This window comes from Tachysurus vachellii, chromosome 3 (genome assembly GCF_030014155.1).
Source record: "Tachysurus vachellii isolate PV-2020 chromosome 3, HZAU_Pvac_v1, whole genome shotgun sequence".
Taxonomy (NCBI): Eukaryota; Metazoa; Chordata; class Actinopteri; order Siluriformes; family Bagridae; genus Tachysurus; species Tachysurus vachellii.
In genome coordinates this window covers 12,111,928-12,134,492 of record NC_083462.1, presented here as the reverse complement: position 1 = coordinate 12,134,492, position 22,565 = coordinate 12,111,928, and the positions used below count along the sequence as shown (strand labels likewise).

General features: G+C 37.6%; 2 protein-coding genes across 2 annotated transcripts in view; one reads left to right on the top strand and one right to left on the bottom strand.

Annotated features, from left to right (window-relative positions):
- Positions 1-22,565, bottom strand: part of apoea (apolipoprotein Ea) — a 335,076-nt gene that overhangs the window by 83,739 nt on the left and 228,772 nt on the right. The window lies entirely within an intron of this gene.
- LOC132842840 (stathmin-like) lies at positions 3,005-6,355 on the top strand. The gene is made up of 5 exons (XM_060865747.1): positions 3,005-3,107; positions 3,910-3,955; positions 4,057-4,229; positions 5,408-5,599; positions 5,674-6,355. The coding sequence occupies exons 2-5, from the start codon at positions 3,943-3,945 to the stop codon at positions 5,725-5,727; spliced, it is 432 nt and encodes a 143-aa protein (XP_060721730.1). The 5' UTR covers positions 3,005-3,107; positions 3,910-3,942; the 3' UTR covers positions 5,728-6,355.

Here is a 22,565-nt window from a genome sequence, read left to right as displayed (position 1 = left end):
CAAAGACACAAAGAAATCTGTAAATCTGGTATATTGGTCATATTATTGTAATTTGATTTCAACAGAACTGCTGGAGCTTAATTTGAGGCATTTAACACACTGTATTTCCTCCATCCTATCCTCCCTGCTCTTCTACTTAATCATCCATTTGTTTTCCTCTAAGTGCCACACCGTCTTGCTGATGACATCATGGTCTAAGTGGTATGATGTGGTTTTAGCGTAGTCTGATTCATCATGTGGTAGAAGAAACATCGCCTAACGTCTATTACACCCTGCATTGTTCTGATTGCTCTTACAGCCTGAGAGTACATCAGGAATATCGAATTATCTGGTATTCAAACCCTAAAGATGGTTAGGAGAGACACGGCGTGAACGATATTAGATCAAGAAGCAGAGGTCACATCAATACCAATAAATTTGCAGTAAGCACAGGGTTTTACGTTGTCTATAATAATCCCACAAGATTAAAAAAACCCACTCTTGTGCGTTACTGTCAACAAAACAATTACAATACCTGCATGGCTTGATAATGATGAGCAATCATTGCATCTCTATGGTTAAGTGTGATTATTCTTAAACAGAAACATCACATGCAAACTTTTCAAGATAATTAAATAAATTAAGGATTGAAATTATTTATATATATATATATATATATATATATATATATATATATATATATATATATATATATATATATATAATGATATGTTTCTGGCCTCTGAATCTTCACTTTTGAGAACTGTAAAAGTATGACAGCTGATTCAAGGACATTTGCATTATAAACTCATAATAGCATTAATAGCATAATGCTGATGTTAATTTTTTAACTATATTTCCTTTTTCTATTCCAGACAGGAATAACACCCTATTGTGCCTCCACTGAGCTCTTATTCTATGCATCTATTCTTGAAATATAAGATCTCAAAAAGACTCCTATGTTGGAACTTGTTAGTGAGATGCTCTAAGGCAGAGCCATTATCTCTGGCCTGTGCGTGTGTTTGTGTTTGTGTGTGTGTGTGTGTGTTTGTGTGTGAGTGAGAGAGAGAGAGAGAGAGAGAGAGAGAGAGAGAGAAAGAAAATATATTAGAGCTACATCATAAAAAAAAAGAAGAGATAACCTCTCCCTTGCTTTTGCACTATATACCTATATATATACACATATAGACATCGTCTGAATCCCTTGAAATATATTCTTGAAATATAAGATCTCAAAAAGTCTCCTATGTTGGAACTTGTTAGTGAGATGCTCTAAGGCAGAGCCATTATCTCTGGCCTGTGCGTGTGTTTGTGTGTGTGTGTGTGTGTGTGTGTGTGTGTGTGTGTGTGTGTGTGTGTGTGTGTGCGAGTGTGAGAGAGAGAGAGAGAGAGAGAGAGAGAGAGAGAGAGAGAAAATAGAGATAACCTCTCCCTTGCTTTTGCACTATACACCTATATATACACATATAGACATCATCTGAATCCCCAAGCATGTGAACTGTACTTAAAGTTGAACAATATTTTAAAGATTTATTTTCATATATACAAAAGAGTACCAAATACACTGCCTGCATACTGCTACTGTAGAAATCATTCATTAGTGTAAAAGTCAAAGTAGTGATCATTAAAGTTAGTGATAAAGAACTTCTAAACTTGCCTTTACAAATAACTTAAAAACAATTGAGACAATTTATCTAAAAAATATTCATTTTTATACATTTATACTTTTATTTTTATACTCATTCATTTTTTAAACAGTTGTCTTAACTAAGCAAGTGAGTTGGACAAACGCAAACAACACATCCATTATTAACCATATACAGTTGCTGCTATCTTGATGGTTAGAGTGTCACCGTTAACTTTTACTGTGTTATAAAAACTACTAAAACTCTGTTCTTGTCAGAAAATTTTCCTTCTTCATGTAACATACATGTAACATGACCAACTTCTACCTTTCTGCTGTAGAGAGTCTGTTGACCCTCTGCTGCACTGTGTGGTTCTCCAGCTGCACAGGACAGAACAGGAAGGACCTGCAGAAGGTAGTAAAGGCAGCTGAGCATGTCATAGGAACATCACTGGCCAAACTCAATGACATCTACAGTGGCCGACTTTAAAGGAAGGCCAAGTGCATCTTAAAAGACCCCAGACACATTGGACATCATCTGTTCTTCCCTTTACTGTCTTGAAGGAGATACAGTGTAATAAGCTTTAAAGCAAACAGACTGAAAAATAAATTATTTTCCCTGGGACAGTCAAATGTTTAAATGCATCAGGACCCCTGCAATAAAGCACTACATAGCCCCTACCCTAACTACAGTAGGCGCAATAATACTCTACATACTAGTCAAGTCAAGAAGCTTTTTTTTTTTTGTAATTTCAACCATATATAGCTGCTGCAGTACCCAGTGAAATGAGACGTTTCTCCAGGTCCATGGTGCTACATAAAACAAAGACAGAGCTAAGGACTTAAGCTAGTCCTGGATACATAAAGTGCATCTGTGCAACCTGGTGCAAACAGTGCTGGACAAGACAAAAAGACAGGAAGACAGTGCAGGACAAAAGACAAAAAAAAAAGCACTACACTACTACTGCACTAGCATTACACATGTATGTGTGGGTGTGTGTGCATCCTTGTCTATATTGTCTACCTGTCCTGTATATGTTGCTGTTTAAAAACCTGTTTATAAGTTTACTTGCTGTTCGCTTGTTTAGTTGCAGAGCTGCTAAAGGGTTTTTCATTGTCTTTAAACAATGAAAATAAATATCTATTATATTAAATATGCAAATGAGCAAGACGAATGGCCGAATAAACAACTTTTCTTTCATGACGTCACTCGTATAATTTGTAGTGATTGATTGATTGATTTATTTATTTTTGGCCGTGAATTAGCTACTTTCCCCTAAAACAGTCAACAATGCTTGAAAAACCGGTCTCGTTTTGGTGGTTATTTTTGTTCTTGTCTAAGCACGTCGTGAGGAGCTGAAGAACTACACTTACCAAAAGCCCGAGGCGTCAACAAGAAGTAGCCAATAGGAGAAGACATCTGGTGTGACGACATTTGATTTGGAGTTCTTATGCGCGAACTAACATTACATGCTGCAAGAAGTGCGCGCGAGAGGCGGATCAGGTGAGTGCTCCTGTTTACAAAAATGTTTGTGCATTTATTTTAAACATGTAAAATCTTGCTTTGGTTTGTTTATCATTATTATTTTTTGTTTTGCATAGTCAGGTTAAAGCACTTCTACACCATTGGACAGATTTGGTCTACATTATAGTTTGCTTGGTGGGTTCCAATGGGTTTAGATGCGAAAGATCAAAGGCTATTCATTGTATAGACTCCAATTCAAGTCTATTCATCATGAGGTTGACCCACTTGGGGGTATTGATGATGAGGGCTTGAGTGTGTGAGGCGGAGTTGGAGCACGCGCCACTGCCTGTTTGTCTTTGTTTGCAGCTGCTCTCCATGTGGCCTTTTTTTTCTGGTGGTGTTTGTGCGTTTCACACTTCGGCTAATGCACTGTGGGCTTTTAGATCAAAAACAAAAAACGCCATGCGAAGGAAGTTTTGTGCATGCAACTTAAGACTTGATTCCCTCAAAAACAAAAAAAAGATAAAAAAAGCGCATGGCGCGCGCTCTTTACTCCACTTTGTTTTGGGGTGTGTGTGACGTCGTGGGCGGAAGAGAACTTGCACGAGCGCGCCTTTTCACTCTCGGGGACGGCGCGAGCGTTTTTTTTTTTTTTTAATATTTGCCTCACCTCACAGGATGCGCGCCAAATTTTCAGTGCAGCTCAAGTGTCTCTTTTTCTCTCAAAATTATGTAAGCTAAATTCATGAACCACTTGCACGTATCCCACAAACACATGCATGGTTTCCTTATTTGTCCAAATAGACTCTATATCCCTTCAAGTTCTTATTTTTCCCCTCAGGTGCTCGAATCATCTAAGCCATCTTCTGGTACAATGGCCTCTAGTGGTAAGGAAACGAATTACACTTGGACGTGTTTTTACTTAACCTCATTATTTTGCAGAAGTTTTGGCATTTTCCTTTCCTTTAACTTTATTCTTTGCTTTTAGATATTAAAGTGAAGGAGCTGGACAAGCGAGCCTCAGGCCAGGCCTTTGAGGTCATTTTGGGCACTGCTGCCCCAGAAGTGAAAGCAGACTTCCCTCTGTCTCCTCAGAAGAAAAAGGACTGCTCACTGGAGGAAATCCAGAAGAAACTGGAAGCAGCTGAGGAACGGCGCAAGGTACGTCTCAGACACGACATCTGATGGCGGCTCTGAAGAAGCAGAACGTCTTCCAGGATTACAGAATGTATGCTGTTCAATTACTCTGCTAAATCCAGCGTTCAGGATAAACATGTTCTTTGTGCATAATGGTGATTTATCGAAGTGGAAATGGTAGAGGACGTAAAGGATGCATTTATTTCTATTAATAATTGTTTTCGTTTTTGCATAGACCTAATTCAAGTCATCTGTGGATTTGTGACTGCCTCCAGTCTTGTGAGCCAGTAGAAAGTGCTGGATAACGTTGATTGGTAGTTCACGCAATCCAGAATAAACATTCTTTTGATCTAACAGCTCAAATAGAGCAAAAGTTTCAGTGTATATTAGTCCATGTGTATGTGGCCTTTAAGAATTGTGCTTTTATTTTTTTATATTATATTTTAAATTAGTTTTTTTGTGCATGCATTTTATAAGAAAATACTGGTTCAATAAGTACAGTGAGTTTTTTTTTTTTAGTTGTGTGAGTGGGTTTTTTTTTTTTTTTTTTTATTTTACTAATAATTTACTAATTCTTTAAAATAGCTTTTTTTTTTCCCCAAAGGGGGAGCTGTCAGTTTTGATTTGTGCTTCATGTCAGTACATTACACCTGTAGTGTGATATCCTGCATGACTTTCTACTGTTATATGGACATGCAGCTATAGAAAGTAATTTGGTAAAAAGTTTCTAATAAGCTCATACACTTAGCTGGCTGCTTATAAATCCTAAATCCACACATTTCTACAGTTTGCACAGATGTGCAGTATATGGTTGTGTATGTAGATGCCTGATCATGACACCTATATCAGCAAACTCATTAATGGCCATGGTTCTGGGATGGGCTATTCAATAATACTTTTAGCCATGTAATATATGCTGGTGTTATGTTCTGCTAGCACCTTGTTGGTGTGTTTGATTTTTCTGGTAGTCAGTTGTTCTGGATGGAAAGTGATCCATGTACAATTAGGAACCTTGGCAGACTATCTGCTGTATCTTGCAGATCAACAAATGTAATCATGAATAATTTTGACTTCAGTCTTAGTATGTACCATAAGTAGACTCTTCTTTTGAGCAAACTGAGCACTGCCCATCTAAACATGTCTTAACACAAACTCTATTTTTTGTGTTTTGTGTTCTCTAATTATTGGATTACTTCCTGCAGTCCTATGAAGCTGGAGTTCTGAAGCAATTGGCTGAAAAGCGTGAGCATGAAAAGGAGGTGCAGCAGAAAGCAGTGGAGGAAAAAAACAATTTCAGCAAGATGACAGAGGAGAAACTGAATCAGAAAATGGAAGCCAGTAAAGAGAACCGTACAGCAATAATGGCAGCCATGACTGAGAAGTTTAAAGAGAAGGTACAACATAGTCCACCTGTTTTTGCTTTAGACTTGAATGTTTTAGGCTTTATTTTATTTATTTCTGTTTTTAGGATAAGAAGCTGGAAGAGGTCCGGAAAAACAAGAACAAGGAAGCAGAGATTTGACCTGTTCAACTGCAGGAGTGGTGGGTTTAAATGGGTGTTTGACAAGGGGTGTTTTTTTTTTTTTTTTTTTTTTTTTTTTTTTAAATGCAATCCAAAGATTTTTCATTTGTGTGTAAATGTAGGAAACCTGAATCCTTTACTTCTTTCAACTTTACTTTCTGGCGTTTAGTTTTTAGAGTGCAATGCCTTTTTTTTTTCTTTCTTTCTTGTACATGCGACTTTTAGTCGTTGACACTGAGCTGTGTTAGCTATTCTCTAATGCATTTTCAGATACTGGCAGTAGTCTTGGCGTTTTAAAGGAAGCATTCTACTATTACGTTATGGTCCGTAGTTTGTTTTAATGCATTAATGTATCCTGCACTCTTGTCCGTTCAATCTGTTACTGCACTTATGAAATGTAGGGTGGTCTTTTGTTTTTCTTTTTAAAAACCTCCCTTCATCAGTGGCCAGTTTTGCTTTTCCTGCTTTAAAGATGACCAAGGGCTAATTTTGGATATGCACATGTTCACTAGTGTAGCCAGTTTGGCTTGGAGGATTTTGACTCTACTGTACATTTAGAATGGAAAGGAACAAATACTTTTTGGCTGTTATGTTGACCAGTGAAATAATAAAACATTCCAAGACAAAACTGTTAGCAGTGGGCTTTATTAATGATAAAAATGTTTAATTCTTTCAAGCCTTTCTCAGGAATTAATAAAAATTTGAAATCAAGGTTTCCTTGTTTGATGCACTGTCCTAATACTATCTATTCAGTGGACCCAAATCCAAGTTATGTTCAACATGTTGTAATTTTTAATTTGTATGGTCTAGTGTTGGTTGCTAAGGCTACAAAAATAAATTTAAGAAATTAACATTGCAGTGTGAATTCTTATGCTATGCTGCAGGAACCAAAACTCTCTCACAAAACTAGCCCTTACATTCTGTTTTAACCTGGCTTTAAATATAGTTCAAAGTCTTTGAACAAGGAGGTTAATTTTAAGTACTATTTTAATGCCACGTGTTTAAATTTTATTAGGAATTCAATGGTGTGCATGTGTGTCTCTCTCTGCACATGCATACTTGCCATACTTTTTGTTAGGAACATGTAAACGTGCAATAGTGTGATTTGAAGCACATGGTATAAAAGCATCCAGATACAGCTCAAGAACTTCAGATAATGTTCAAATAAAATCAGAATGAGGGGGGAAAAATGTGATCTTTGGTAACTTTGGCTGGGGTGTGGTTAATGGTAACAGATTGTAACAAGGCCAGCCTTGAACACAAGAACTCAAGGTGTGAACTGTTTATCAATATTAATTAAAGCTCTTAACTTCATGTTCTGCACTGCTCTACTGGCTGATCCGGATAATCACATGAATGGACATGTGTTCTGTGTTCCTAATAAAGAGTCCAGGTTTACTATTTGCATTCTAAATGGACTCCTAAAGGACAGGCAGGTTTAAATGTATTTGTCTCCCTCTAGTGGTAATAAGGCTCGCACTCCCACTATCGAGCCTTACACCTTAGTCTTAACTGGATCCTTAAGTCAATGTTGATTCAGTCTAAAATGGTTCCTTTATCCATATGGTTCTCCAAAAACACATGCTAAAAGTGCTCATAAGATGCAGAAGTGTCACTTTTTTGACTATTGTCAATAGTTAAATTGTTTACCATTTTAAAAAAAACATCTCAAATTTTGTAGTTATCCACTAGATCTTTTTAACTCGTATCAAACAGACGGAGGCAATCATTTAATGCCTCCTGGGCCTATGTGCCAATATCTCGGTCATGTTTTTACCTGACCGAGTGTGACGGTCTGTATTCATAATAAAAAAAACAAATAGGTCTGAAGAAAAGGAAATTTGAAAATCAAATTTAAATGAAATAAAGTGAAAGTAGCTGAACATTTGACCAGAAAAGAAATAGAGAATATATAAAAATGCGGGATATGAAAACGGTACAATAACTGATAACATTTGGACACAGCTCTTAAAGTGTTGTGTGTTGAAACATGGTACAGAATAAATGCCCGATCATTCCATTCATACCAGAACTGTCAATAAATCTCCCACGGTGTGACTTGAAATAGACAGGAGATACGTGCCAGCTTACATTTTTGTGGCTTTTGATGAAATGGCATCTGAGCCAACCAACCAGGTTGTGTCTGAAAACTGAATTTGATTTTGCAGATTTTTTGGCATAAACAGATCAGTATGCCATTGTAGTTATTAGTCATTCTGTAGTAGTGTAGTACACCTGCTCCTGCTGCCACTTTGGGTGGTGTTTCAACATTGGTAGAAGCTGCTTAGTTGCTGTCATTGAATGATTTTTATTTTATGATTAAACGCACTATTCTTCTCAAAATGTTAATACCTGAGGCTAGCTAAACAGCATTTTTTTGTACTGACTACTAACCTAAAGAATTTAATGACATTTATTACAACAGTAACCTCTTTAACTGGGCTAAGGTGTTTTTGTAATACCACATAAAGTTAGTGAGACTTTCCGGTGTATAAAGACCCACGGTATCCAAGGTAATGTCAGCATACCACCATGAAGGACAAACCACATCCAAAAGGAACAACTGTCCGTGCAAGAGGAGGCTGTTTGAAAGGCATTTCTGGGTACTTTCCCAGATTGTATCCTAAAAAGATAAAACCACAGCTACCCAACTTATTGCAGAATTAAATGACCATCTCAGCTCCCCAGGAGCTCCACAATATTCAATATTCATGGTCAGGCTGCATTAGACAAACCTTTGGTCACTTGTGCCAATGCCAAATGTCAGTGGCAATGATGCCTGCAGAGGAAATCTTGGGCTATAGACAATGTGAAATGTATTATTCTCTGATGAGTCCATGATGTACCCTGAAGATGGTGCCATACATCGGGATGATAATGCATCAAAACACAGCAACACTGTTGACAGAGTGGTCTGATGAACATGAACAGTCACCATATTTGAATATTACTGAGCCATTTTGGGTGTTTTGGAGAAGAAATGTTTTCCTCCAAAAGCATCAGGTAGTAACCTGTTTACTATTCTATAAAAGAAATGGCTCCCTGTAAACTGTGCAGAACTTATATTTGTCATTACCAAGACAAACTGAAGTTGTTCTGGCTGCAAAAAGAGGCCCTACACCAAACTAATAATTTATTTTGGTTTAAAACCAGATGATTCAGTTTTAAACCCTGTACAAGAGTGAATTGTTATGATATTCTAATGTAGGTCAGAGCTGAAAAATGACAGCACATGACAGCATTATATCAACAAGTATTTACATATCATTAAACAATGAATACTGTAGAAAGCTGTATTCATTAGAGCTGACGACTATAGGAATCATTAATGGCTTATGTAGGTGTCATGCATTCTTATGAACGCTATCCTTATGTAATGTTGCCAAGACATTTAGACAAGACCACTGAAGAAAATGTCCATGGATGAATTTGCTTGCTCCAAGTATATTGAACGAGTGCTCCAGAGGCACCAGTTGAGGGCAGCATTGTACAAGACACTAAAACAAAGCAGACGCAGCAGTTTAGCACTAAAAAACACATTTTTTCCCCATTATTTATGGGTATAGCAAGCAGCCTTTTTGAAAATTGAAAGTATTTGATTAGATAAACTAAACAATGAAAAATGAAAGATAAAATCAGAACTGGCTAAATTGATATTTTATGCTATTAAATTGACTGCAAAATAGCAGTATTAGAAGAGTTATGAGTTAAAGTTTGCAAGGATATCTAAAAATTATCTTTGGTTTCTTTACCTTGTGGCTTATTTTGGGGAGAATTATATGACAAAAATGTCAATTTAATCTATTTAAAATTACATCTAAAACACAATATGTATGCATGCAACAACTGAAGGGTCTGAATATAACACAAATGCATTATACGGTATATGACATGCAGTTTTTGACCACTTTATTTGTAATATCTTTACACCAGCTCACTCAGTCAATTATCCAATCAGCAAATCATGTATCAGTCTCAAAGCTGTTACATGAACTGCTCGCTGTTTGTAAAAATATCTCAGTTTGAGTCACTGTAGACTTCCTGTCGGCTTGAATCAGTCCTTTCCTCTGAACTGTCTCATCAACAATGTGTTTCTACTTTATTATTTATTATGGCTTTATTATTTCAGCCATATACAACTGGTCCGGTACACGCTGTATCAGGAGAGTATTAGTCCAGGATCATGATACTATGAAAAAGCACTGAATTACCTGAGAAAACACACAAAAGTAGCGAAGGGTGTGGAATTGTGTTTAGAGAAGCGTGTTTGTGTGTCTGTGTGTGTGCATGTTGGTGACAGTCTACTCTCTGAGTATTGAGGACTCTGATAGCTTGAGGAAAGAAACTGTTCTGCAGCCTGGTTGTGAGGGCCTGAATGCTACTGTACCTTTTTCCAGACAGCAGGAGGGTGAAGAGATGTGTGAGGGGTCCATAATGCTGGTGGCTTTACAGATGCAGCATGTGGTGTCCATGATGGAAGAGAATAGAATTGCCTTAAAATAGCCTTTATTTGTCACATATACCCTACAGCACAGTGAAATTCTTTCTTCACATATCCCAGCTGTGGGTCAGAGAACAGGTTCAGCCATGATACAACACCCTTGGAGCAGTGAGGGTTAAGGGCCTTGCTTCATGGCCCAACATTGGCAGCACTGGGGTTTGAACCCCAATCAACATTCCAGAGCCTTAACAGCTTGAACCACCAATGAAGACAGACACTGATGATCTTCTCAGCTGTCCTCACTATTCGCTGCAGGCTTTTCAAACCAGGCAGTTATGCAACTGCTTCAAATGCGCTTGATAAACCCTCAGTAGAATGTGGTAAGGGTTGATGGATGGGAGATGGGGGTAGTTTGAAGTGGGGGTGCTGTTAGAGGGGTTATGTCAGTCTGCAGAAAGTAGAGACGCTATTGGGTTTTCATGGTTATGGAAAGGTACTGTGCCAGGTGAACAGAAAGGAATTTGGTGAACATGACAGTGAGCTTTGTGCTCTCCTGAAATTAAAAATCATCTATTTAGTATTGTTGATGTTCAGGGACAAGTGGCTGGCTCTACACCAGGCTTTTAGCCATTGCACCTCCACCCTGTATGCTGACTCATCATTCCACAATCATGTCATCTGCAAACTTGAAGATGTGATTCAAGCTGTGCACTGCTGTGCAGTTTTGAGTCATCCTGAACAGCAGTGGGCAAGACGAGCCCTAGGACCCCAGTGTTCATGGTCATGGTGTAAGAGTTGCTGCTCCTGATCCAGACTGATTTGGGTTTCTCTGTCAGAGAGTCCAGGATCCAGCAAACTTTTGTACAAACTTTTCTTTTTAATCCAGGTCTGGTTAGAGGGTGGTGGTGATAGGAACATTTCTGTACATTTTTATTGTTTTTCTGGGACATACATCAGCTATTATTCAGTCATAATTAGCATTCATTTATACAATAGTGCCCTAGAAGACAGCTTTGATGAGCAAATCAAACAAACCCCCACACCCCAAGACAATCTTTATTTGCTCTTCTGGGGCAAAAGGAAGATTTTACTTAGTTGTCAAATTTCTCCAAATACCACCAAGGTTACTTCCCTAGTAACATAAGTTAATAAAAAAAAATATGGAAATTACACAAATTAAAAACACATTATAAAATTAATTTAGTTTAAACATTGCAAATAGGCTACAGAACAGACAGACTTTAATATGTCAGCAGCTTGTTGCCATTTAGATTTCTTTTTAGTTTTTGTTTGTGTGTTTGTTAATAAAATGACTGTATATCAGACTGTGTCCATAGGAAATCACAAAATGTTTCCTGTTTCTTTGCTGCAAGCAAATGTGATGTGATTATTGATCTATTGATCTTCTAGGGCTTTTAATGCTTTACAGAATGTGGAGAATCCTCACTCAGTAATTGTAATACGTTTTTAAACTGACTGTCACTTGAAAGCTTTACTCTAAACACTTATGGTAATTATGGTCCAATTATATGGTCTTATATAATCTTTAAAATTCTTTTTACCAGAGGTCCATTTATTTAAATATATATATATTTTTTTTTATGTCACTCCATGGTGGTGGATAATGGCTCGTAGGAAATTAGAAACTCAGTAATCTTGTGGTTTTTCCTAAGTATTTCTGTTTACCTATTCTAGTAGGGGCAATATATTCATAGTAATGTTCTATTTGTTTTAGGTAAATAATGATATCAAACCAATTTTTGCTCTCAGAGATGCCCCAGTTGCTTGTTCATAAGCAGCTAAATTTTGAAGGTGTTATATTCAACTACTAAAAGTCTGTGTAAGGTTAATTTCAGAGCAAAAAACATCTCACACTGAAAGCCAGTTGTGCCCTGACTAATCTTTTCTGTCTTGTGATAAAATAATTCATTTGTTTACAATGATGAATTAATAAGTGTAATAGTAAAAAAAAGTTTAAAGGTACACTATATCACTGTTTTCAGAAGAACCATATATAATCAATGTACAAAAGATTAAAGGCACCACCTCAGCAACAAGCAAAATGTACAGTTTAATACACATTTTTCTGAGAGTGCAAGATTTATCTATTAAAACTTCACTTCAGCTTAGTTTGAGACTGAGTTGACAAACTCAGACTCAGACTGACAAACCCAACCTTTTACTTAGTCTTTAGTATATAAGAACCATTGCAGTTACATAAACACTGTTAGTGTTTAATTAATGCTGGTGAATTTGTTTAGCGTAATTGGGTAAATTTAATGCCAAATAAGTTTCCCTTTTGTGCTCAAGAACAGTGTGTAGGAGTATATGGACTGAGATTCAGATGTTGCTGGAGCAACAGGATATGAGTGAACTATGCCATGGAAAAAGAGCAGGGGCTGTTCATGACAATTCACCCTATGCTGACAGCAGCAGGCTGTGCCACTAGTCACCTTTCGTGATTAAACTAGCTAACTGCAACAATAAGCGTAGGAAGCAGCTCATTGTGTACAAGACGGCATAATCATGGTGCTCGTTGACCTCATGCACTGCTATTTCAGACCCACTCAGCTCAGACCCAGCTTGTGTAATAAGTCAGCAAATTTGCTGTCAGTGTACGAAGGTTTGATAAAATCACATGTAATGGCTCCCTGAATTCATGCTTTAAAATTTCCCATAGAAAAAAAAACAGGCATTGCATTGTTGTAATTATACGCTCACATGCCACTTTATTATGAATTATGATACACATACACTTTCATGCAACCATCATAACAACGGATCATGTGGCAGCTGCACAATGCAGAAAATCAGGGAGATACAGGACAAAAACTTCAGTAAAGATTCACATCAACTTTTGGGAAAAAACTGGGATCTCAATGACTTCAACCATGGCACAGCTGATGGTGCCAGATGGGTTAGTTAAGTATTTCAGGAAATTACTAAACTCCTGGGATATTTTCACTGAACGGTGCAAAAAAAAAAAAAAACGTCAACAAAATCACTTTGTTAATGAGAGAATACACAACACTCTCTATTTCCTTCAAGGAATGTTACCTTCAAGGAGACACTTTAAACAATCATAGGCAAGGGAAAATGTTATTCAGGTGTCATTTGTTTTAGATGCCAACTGCTGTTAGACTATAAAATGCTGAGTCATGATTATGCATGCAAATATGCAGTGTATGTATAAAATGAGAATGTGGATTTTTTTATACTGTTTTTTTGCTTTTTGTTTTGTTGTTTTTAGATTGTTGATGTTGTTGCTGTCCTTGTTTATACTGTATGGTAAACCAAAGACAAATCTCCACATTGTGGACAATAAATGAACTAAACAAGATGGCCAAACTGGTATTTGAGCTGACAGAAAGTTAAAGATTTCAAGATTCATTTTTATTTGTTCCATACAAGTTCATTTGTTGCGCAGTAGCACAATGTTCATTATGTTACGGTGCAGACTGTGCAAATATTAGAATGGAAAGTGCAGGTCAGAAATTCAAAGGAATAAATGAGCCTATGTACTGTAAATCTAGGATAACTCAAATAACCGCTCTTTACAAACATGTTGAGCTGCAAAGCATCAACATGTGACATTTTGAACATCAGAATACCACATTAGGTGTACTGTCTTAGTGCTATTCAAGGTGATGCCTCATTAAGGATGTAAAATATCTTGTTGATTTTGTTGCAAAGGAAATGCAATGTATGGGCTTTTTCTGAGCTGTAAAATTTGACTAATTCATCTTTAATTCAACTTAGCTCAAGATATAGTCTAGGCTTTTTAAAGAGCCTGGAACAAACCCCAGGTCTTAAATGCATCAGCAAACCAAACCTTTTGCTTAGCCCTTAGAATATAAGTAGGTAAATGTCTAATCCGACCTGGTCGAATTGCATCGGTACTTGTGCTTGCACATGAAAAAGCTCGTCCTCATTTAGACTTAAATTAGTTTGCTAGATGTTTTCTCTAAAGCAGCTTACAAATGAAAGAGAATACAATTCATTTAGTAGTTTATTTTGTCCAATTAAGACTCCTCTTCTGACATAACATACAGTTACCCTGTCTTTTTACACAGTGATTTTTGAGCCTTTGTGACAAATGTTGTGATTAACTGACTATAGTACAGTGACTTGCATAAGTATTCAACACCTTAAACTCAATCACTATTTTGAAACATTAAACACCTGGATCTGATTTGTTCTTAATTGAGGTTACAATAATAAAGTGTGAAGATACACTCTTATTGCTATAAAAGCTAAAACCTAAATTAGTTATGTCATTACTAGTAACAAAACTAGTTAGTTAAATAAGTTCACTTGTGCAGTTAAGTTACTGTATCAAGTGAGCTCCACAAAGTTGGGCTTCATGGAGCAGTGGTGAGAGAAAGTCATAAAACAAGAGACATGAAAACATGGAAAAAGCTTATCTGAGATCAAAATTGAACTTATTGTATTCAGCAGGGACGAGGGAACTGGACAAGGTTGAGGACAGGATAAATGCCAGGGCTAGTAGAAAAGGCCATTGAGACTAGGTCTTTGAGGTTCACCTTTCAACAGGACAGTTTTAAGCAGACTGAAAAGCTACACTTTGAGTGGCTCAAACCCAAGAACTTGAATGTGTTAAAATGGGTCAGTCACATTACAGACTTAATCTGTCTGAGAATCTTTGGAAAGACTTGAACTTATTTATAGCTCTACACAGGATGATACATTTCATGTTCATGCCAACAACAGTCATTTCTGAGTCTTTTTTTAGACACTGGTCTGACCTATATATAGGAAAATAGATGTTGATTTTAACTTTTTCTGTATTCATGACAATTATCTTTTCTGTATTACCCCTATAATTATTACACTGGAGCACATAGTGCATAGTGAAAATGTGCAGTATTTTATTTGGGGTATAATGTGAACTGCAGATTCCAGATTCCAGCATCATTGGCTTCTATAGACTTTAAAGTTCAAATGTCAGCACAAACCATTCTGTGTCAAGCTAATTGCTAAAAAACTATGCAATTATTTTTATTGATGCTCATTACACCTGATATCTATGATCAGTATCAGTGAATAACCTAGCTGTTTACATTTGCAATGAAGTTTCTTTATCAGCAATATGTTGTAGTTTGAGGTAGAATTCGACCATACATTGTGTCCTAATAGAGTGGGAAAAGTCATGAAGATAAGAAATGATAGTATTGATCTCATTGTCTTCTCATCAAGTTTTATTTTCCTTTATCAAACAAACCATTAAAATTGTGTAAGGATTTAAACAAAAAAATATGACTCAGTACCTGATATTCATGTGTAAACAAAAATGCTAAATGTCTTCAGGCTATCATGACACCATCTTAATGGAAGTGTCATGGAGCGAGCAACAAATGGGGTTCCAATCATGCCAGTGCATTAATAAGAAGGTGAACACAAGAGTGCGGGAAGGACAAAAGAGGGTAGAATGGAAATGTAAGAATGCGTGGATGGGTCAGGAAGCCTCTGTTCTCTAAAAAGAATTTTTTTCTCCACCTACGCAAACACCTTTACCATCATCTAAAGGTGTTTGGTGTAGGAGGAAGTAAAACATATTGCTTCAAGGGAGGTGAGGAAGTGATGCACAAAAAAGGGTTCTTTTTGATGTGATTTTGGATAGAAAGTTAGGATTCTTGTTCTTTACTCGGGACCCTATATCTATTCTGAGGTACAGAAAAAAACATTGTCACTGTTTTTGTTTATTCCATGTAGAAATACATAACTACTTGATAATATTGATACCATAATGTACTAAAATAATTTTCTTAAAAATCTGCTTCAAATGAGCAATCAGTCCTTGCAGTTTGAAAAGTCTGCTGTTGTACTCATGAAAAAAAAAAAAAATCAGAAAATCTCTATCTTTGTGTCCCACACTTACACATTCATCATATTCATCACTTTACTAAAGAGAGTGTTTCTGCTTTACATGGAGCACATGGAGCCAGAGACAGCACAGTGTCTTGAGCTCTGAAATGTCACTCTCTGTCTGACTTCTGAGACATGATATGAATATAGGAAATGATTGCTTGGGCTAGACAGACTGCATCAGAAACAGTGATTCTGTGCTGTGTTAGCTGAAAAAATTATTTATTAATATTTCAGCACTTTTCATCAAATTGCCTAATAACCAGAAATAAACAGTGTAGATAAACTTTGCTCATTGGTCCTTTCATTAGATCTGAACTGCCGACTTTTTTTTATTGCAAATTAAATATTAACACTTTCACTATACACTTGGAAAGCACTAAACTCTGGAAAAACCTGAGGTATAACACTGGCAATCAAATTAATAGAGAAATGTATGCAAATTTACCCCAACTTACCACTTGGAGTCCGTAGCTTGGGTCTCCATCATTGTTATCTACTGTATAAAAAACTCTGAAATGGCACAGGCCTAAAGTGTAAGTTGCTCAGGAGCTATATACAGCTGTAGAAAGAACTTTATTTATAATCACACTCTCCAGTGTCATCCAGATCAGAATGATTTCCCTTTTGAGTCTAATGTCTCAATAGATTTCTTCATCATATCTTCCAAGGGAGATTGACATGGCCACTATTGCCTCAGCATTGCTCATTAGGGATAGATATAAATAAAATTGTAAACTTTATTTATATTTATGTTAGACTCATCTGAAACAATGTCCAAAAAAAAATAAATAAAATTGAACTGAATCGAATTGAGGACCAAAAAATGTTTGTGTTAATGAACCTGATTGTTATTTGAACTTTGTCTCTCTCATCACACACCTCTAATGTTAATCTGAGGCACTGTGAATCTTTCTGGCATGCTTTCTAATAAACAAAAAGTGCCTCCTGTTTGTATCTATATTTTTATCTGTTTAGAACACATAATATATTTGTATTCAGTTTCATTCCTATACAATTACAGACTGTATCCCATCTGCCAGCACGAACCATTTGCCAGCCCCTCTACTCCCCCATACATCAACGGAACTGAGCATCGTTGGATCATCGCTGAGCCACTGTTATGTGGGCGGGAGACAGCTCTCAGCACAGCACTGATACAGACATGGCAGAGGTATGTTAATGGTGTGTTCAATGGTACAAGAGTAACAGGTGCCTCACTATTATTGGGATGCTGTGTCACTTCTGAAAGGTTGGAAATAATCCAGGATCAAGATAGTATTTGTCAGTAGAGGGGTTAACAAACTGTATATAGTAACAGATGTGCTACAGTCTGTACCAGGGATATACTGATACAGATTCCTTGCTCATTTACTCATAAAAATATGCTCTGATACCTACATCTGTTATCATGCACTACCATGTGTACGTTGTCACACTAATTAACAGTTCACACTGATCTGGACATATTTTGTGTTATTAATGTCAGTCAAAGCAAAGTTGACATTGCAAGCTGTCCTACAACTCTACAAGTTACTTAAACACATCTTAAATATAAAGCTTAGCAACCAACAATGCTGTTTAGGTGACAAAGAATGTATTATATAATATAATATAGATGATGCAAGGTGAGTGAAAAGATCAGCCTTTATACAGGATGTTCATCTTGATTATCCATCAGTGATTAGGGATTCAGTTGAGTTTAAAACAAAAACATGCATACATTACTGTTGTACTGACATCCCATAATGATAGGCTACTCATTTTGGGGTCAGTATGATTAGCAAAAGTAATAAAGTAGTTGGAAAGTGTATCGGTCAGGAAGCTGACCTCATAAAAAAGTGTCCAGTATACCTATTAAAGCTGCCAAGAAATAAGAGCTAGATAGCTATTAAACTAGCAACATTGAGTTTATTTCTAATTTGGGATAACAATTGTAACAATAATTAATAAATATCACTAAAATGACATTTTTTCTTTGGTAAAAGTGTTGACTCGCTTTCTACTAGCTACAGTAGCTGCTATCTATAAGATTAGTTTAATTTTTTTTTTTTACATTGTTCACTGTCTGTTCCTGCATGTTCTCTGTTAGTTATACTGTATATCTAAAACTACATGCTCTTTAGTGCCAAATAACAGTTTAGGATACAGGTTAGGATATTTTGGTCAGCAACTGAACAATCACTCTCAAAAAAAAGTGGACAGTGGTAGCTGAGATGGTGGACCACTGACTACTGGACTACAAACAGAAAGTTCAGATCCCCACACTGCTAAGCTGCCACTGCAGGGAATCTCGGGTTATATATATAATATGCAGGGATAAAGTCGTCTGACAAATTCGACATAAATGTAAATGTAAACAGTCGCTTCTTGAAGGGGCTAGTTGGCCTCATTGGGCTCACACCCAGGGCTCATTGAGGCATGAGGGAAGCAAGGGCTAAGCAATCCCACAGAAAAGCTACTGTATCGCAGCTTCTACTGAAGGAAATTTAAGTGTTAAGTAAACCTTATAATGCTGGATGTTGCCTTGATTTTTGTGAAGGTTTCTATTCACAAGGCTCTTAAACACAATGGTTCATTTTCAGTTTGTAAAAATTTCCTCTTTATGGAACAAAGTGTAATAAAGTCATGGCCTAATGGTTAGAGAGTCTGACTCCTAACCCTAAGGTTGTGGATTCGAGTCTTGGGCCGGCCATGACTGAGGTGCCCTTGAGCAAGGCACCGAACCCCCCCCAACTGCTCCCCGGGCGCCACAGCATAAATGGCTGCCCACTGCTCCGGGTGTGTGTTCACGGTGTGTGTGTTCACTGCTGTGTGTGCACTTTGGATGAGTTAAACGCAGAGAACAAATTCTGAGTATGGGTCACCATACTTAGCCGTATATCACGTCACTTTCACTTTCATAAAGAGCTCTTGACATGGTCAAAATCTGACTGAAAAATGTTACTCTTTTACACATATTGTAAAATATTTCTTATGCAATTCTCACAGGACAGACAAACTCATTTGTGACAATGATGCCCTGTAAACAAAACATGTTGATGGAAAGAAAAACAGTTCTTTATCACCTCAAACTCACTTGAGTAGCATGTAATAATTTTCTAATTGCTGGTCATTCTAAGGGATCTTCATGATATTATACATGGACATGAAGAACATATCATCATCTTAAATAGAGTAATTTATCATGTGAAGATTTATTCCAAAGAAAGTCAGAAAACAAAGTAAAGTAGAGGGAAATTCTGTTCTTGTTAGTTAACCTGGGGACAGCGAATAGGGTCAGCCAGGTCCTGAGAGTGTTTATGGTAGCGATCAAGGACCAACAATGGTAACATGACAGTGCAGAGACTTGAACTTATGCCGTAATGAGTAATAGCACAGAGCCTAAATATTGAGCAACAAGAATTCGAGTTGACTTCCTTCTTGAAGCTGGTTGAGAGAATTCCAGAAGTAGACAAAGTCATCATGATGACTGTAAGGAATCTATATTATAATGCATTTCCTATTTATTTATTTCTGAAAGGCCAAAGAGCAGAATTTGCCCCGTTTGCTTGTGTCTGTGTTCAACTTTGAATTTCTTTTCATTGTCACTCTCCACACAGGTGGGTAATGGCTCACTTCCTGTGTTTGAATTGTGTGAATCCTGTGTGTGAGTTGTTTGCCGTGTGCCGGTCGTATTTGTTTGCTTGGCTAAGTATTTTAATTCAATTTTGAGTTATCATGAGTTTATACTTTAACTTCTTACTTTTTACAAGGGGCGAACACACCGGCAATAGAATCTTAAGAGTAGAACAATTGCTCGGAATACTTTTTGATATTGCTAACATTTTATTTTGTTTTCCTGAGCGTCCGCTTCTAGCTGGTTAGCATTACTAGCATCAGTAGCCTGTTAGCCAGGTTACTGCTAGTACACCTTTTTCACAACAATTAACTCTGTTGTACTTGCCCTATAACACCATGTCCCTTGTGTGTCTGCCTTTGAGTGCAGGTGAGGACACGTTTGAGCTGCACTCGGTGGAACTGGAGCTGGAGGCCGTGGGGAAGCAGATCTGTGACCTACAGGTGAAGCAGGCCGAGCTGCGGGAGCAGAAAGCTGCGCTGGAAGCTTCCCGGTCGGTCGCTCACCTGTCTCGGGTAAATCCCCGGCGTGAAATTACTACTCCCTCCACCTCTACTCCGTGTGTTTCTCTGTCCAGGCCCAGCGCACCCAGGAAGCTGCCTGCCCAGGTGCTGTTCACTCCGGGACCAGGGTACGGCGGACTCTGGGTGCAGCAGCAGAAGACGCGAACCGCTTCACCCCCTTTGCGAGATGGACCGCGATGCTGTGATCATCGGAGACTTCATCGTCCTCCACGTCCGTGCTACTGTGGCTTAAGGTAAGTTTCGCACTCACTGCTTACCTGGTGCTCGTGTTCTCCATGTCACTGCACAGGTACCTAGGGTCGTGAGCAGAAACACCGGAGCTGTGGTTCTTCATGCCGGCACGAACGACACCAGCCTGAGGCAGTCGGAGATCCTGAAGAGGGGCTTCAACACCCTGGTGGAGACGGTTCGCAGCACAGCACCCACGGCGAGGATCATCGCGTCTGGACCTCTTCCCACGTTCCAGCGAGGAATTGAAAGGTTCAGTAGACTTTTTTCTTTAAATGAATGGTTACAGTCATGGTGTCAGGCTCAGAATTTACTCTTTATTGATAACTGGAATATTTTCTGGTAGCGTCCTAGGCTGTTCCGTGCTAATGGCCTGCACCCCAGCAGAGTTGGAGCAGAGATCCTCTCGGAGCACATCTCCAGGGCGCTGAACACCTTCTGACTGGTAAACTATGATTTAAATCTAAATTTTAATAGCCATCCTTCACCTCATCACATTGACACAAATGCACACATAGCTCATCCTATAGAAACTGTGTCTGTTCCCCGAGTAGTGAGAATAAAAAGTAAATGCATGAGAAGTTCTTGAAATAATCTTACTGTAATTAGACCAGTGAAATGCCAAAGAAACAAACAAAAACAGTTAATAAAGTTTGGGCTTCTAAACATTAGATCACTTGCACCCAAAGCACCTATTGTAAATGAAATCATCTCAGAATATAGCCTTACTGCACTCTGCCTTACTGAAACTTGGATTAAACCAAATGAATACATCAGTCTAAATGAGTCTACCCCATCAGGATATATCTACTGTATAAGCATGAGCCTCGTCAGACCTGTTGTGGAGGTGGTGTTGGCACTATCTTTAGTGATTTCCTTACTGTTACTCAGAGAACGCAGTATAGATTTAATTCTTTTGAAGTGCTTGTTCTTAATGTCACACTCTTGCACATGCACATGAAAAAATCCATGATGTCTTTTGCTATAGCGACCGTGTATAGACCCCCAGGGCCCTACACTGATTTTCAAATTTTCCCTACTGATTTTCCCTACACTGATCTGCAAACTCTGAGAGTTTGCAGATTTTCTTTCTGACCTATTGGTTAACTTTGATAAAGCATTAATTGTAGGAGACTTTAACATTCACGTCGACGATATAAACAATGCTTTAGGACTCACATTCATGGACCTGCTAAACTCATTTGGGCTTAAACAAAGCATCACTAGAGCAACTCATCGTCTTAATCACACACTAGATTTAATAATATCACACGGAATAGATGTCACTGATATAGATATCATACAGTACCTCAAAGTGATGACATCACACACCATTACCTCACAATGTACACACTACCCGTAGAACAGACTACAGTAACTGTGTCTCGCCACGTTATTGACTCGGTAGAACTATTATTCCGACCACCAAAGACAGATTCACAAATAACCTGCTTGATCTGTCTGGACTTCTTACTGTACCCTTAAACACAAACGATCTAGATGTAATGACTAACAGCATAGACATTATATTCACTAGCACATTAGACACTGTTGCCCCCATCTGACTAAAGAAGGTTAGAGACAAAACACCTGCACAGTGGTATAATAGTCATACTCACACCCTCAAGAGAGAAACCCGTAACCTCAAGCGAAAGTGGAGAAAAACTAAATTAGAGGTTTTTAGAATTGCGTATAAGGACAGTATGTCCAGCTATAGACAGGCTCTAAAAGCTCATAGAAAATAATCAGAACAATCCTAGGTTTTTATTTAGCACAGTGACCAGATTAACATTTGAACACACTATTCCATGACAGTTCAGTAGTAGTGTTAATTTCCTCACCTATTTTTAATTTAGTCTTAGTCTTAGTCTTGTGCCAAATGGCCTTGTTAGTTTTAGTCATATTTAGTCATTCACATATCTTTTTTTGTTAGTCAAGTTTTAGTCGACTAAACGTCTCGTCATTTTAGTCTAGTTTTAGTCAAAAGAAAACTCAAGGTATCTTAGTCAAGTTTTAGTCGACTAAAAAGTCTTTTAATTTTAGTCTAGTTTTAGTCAAAAAATTTTAGTCTTTTTTAAAATAACATTATTACTGAGATTATTACTGATAAACATTTCAGTAAAAAAAGTGTTTCACATAT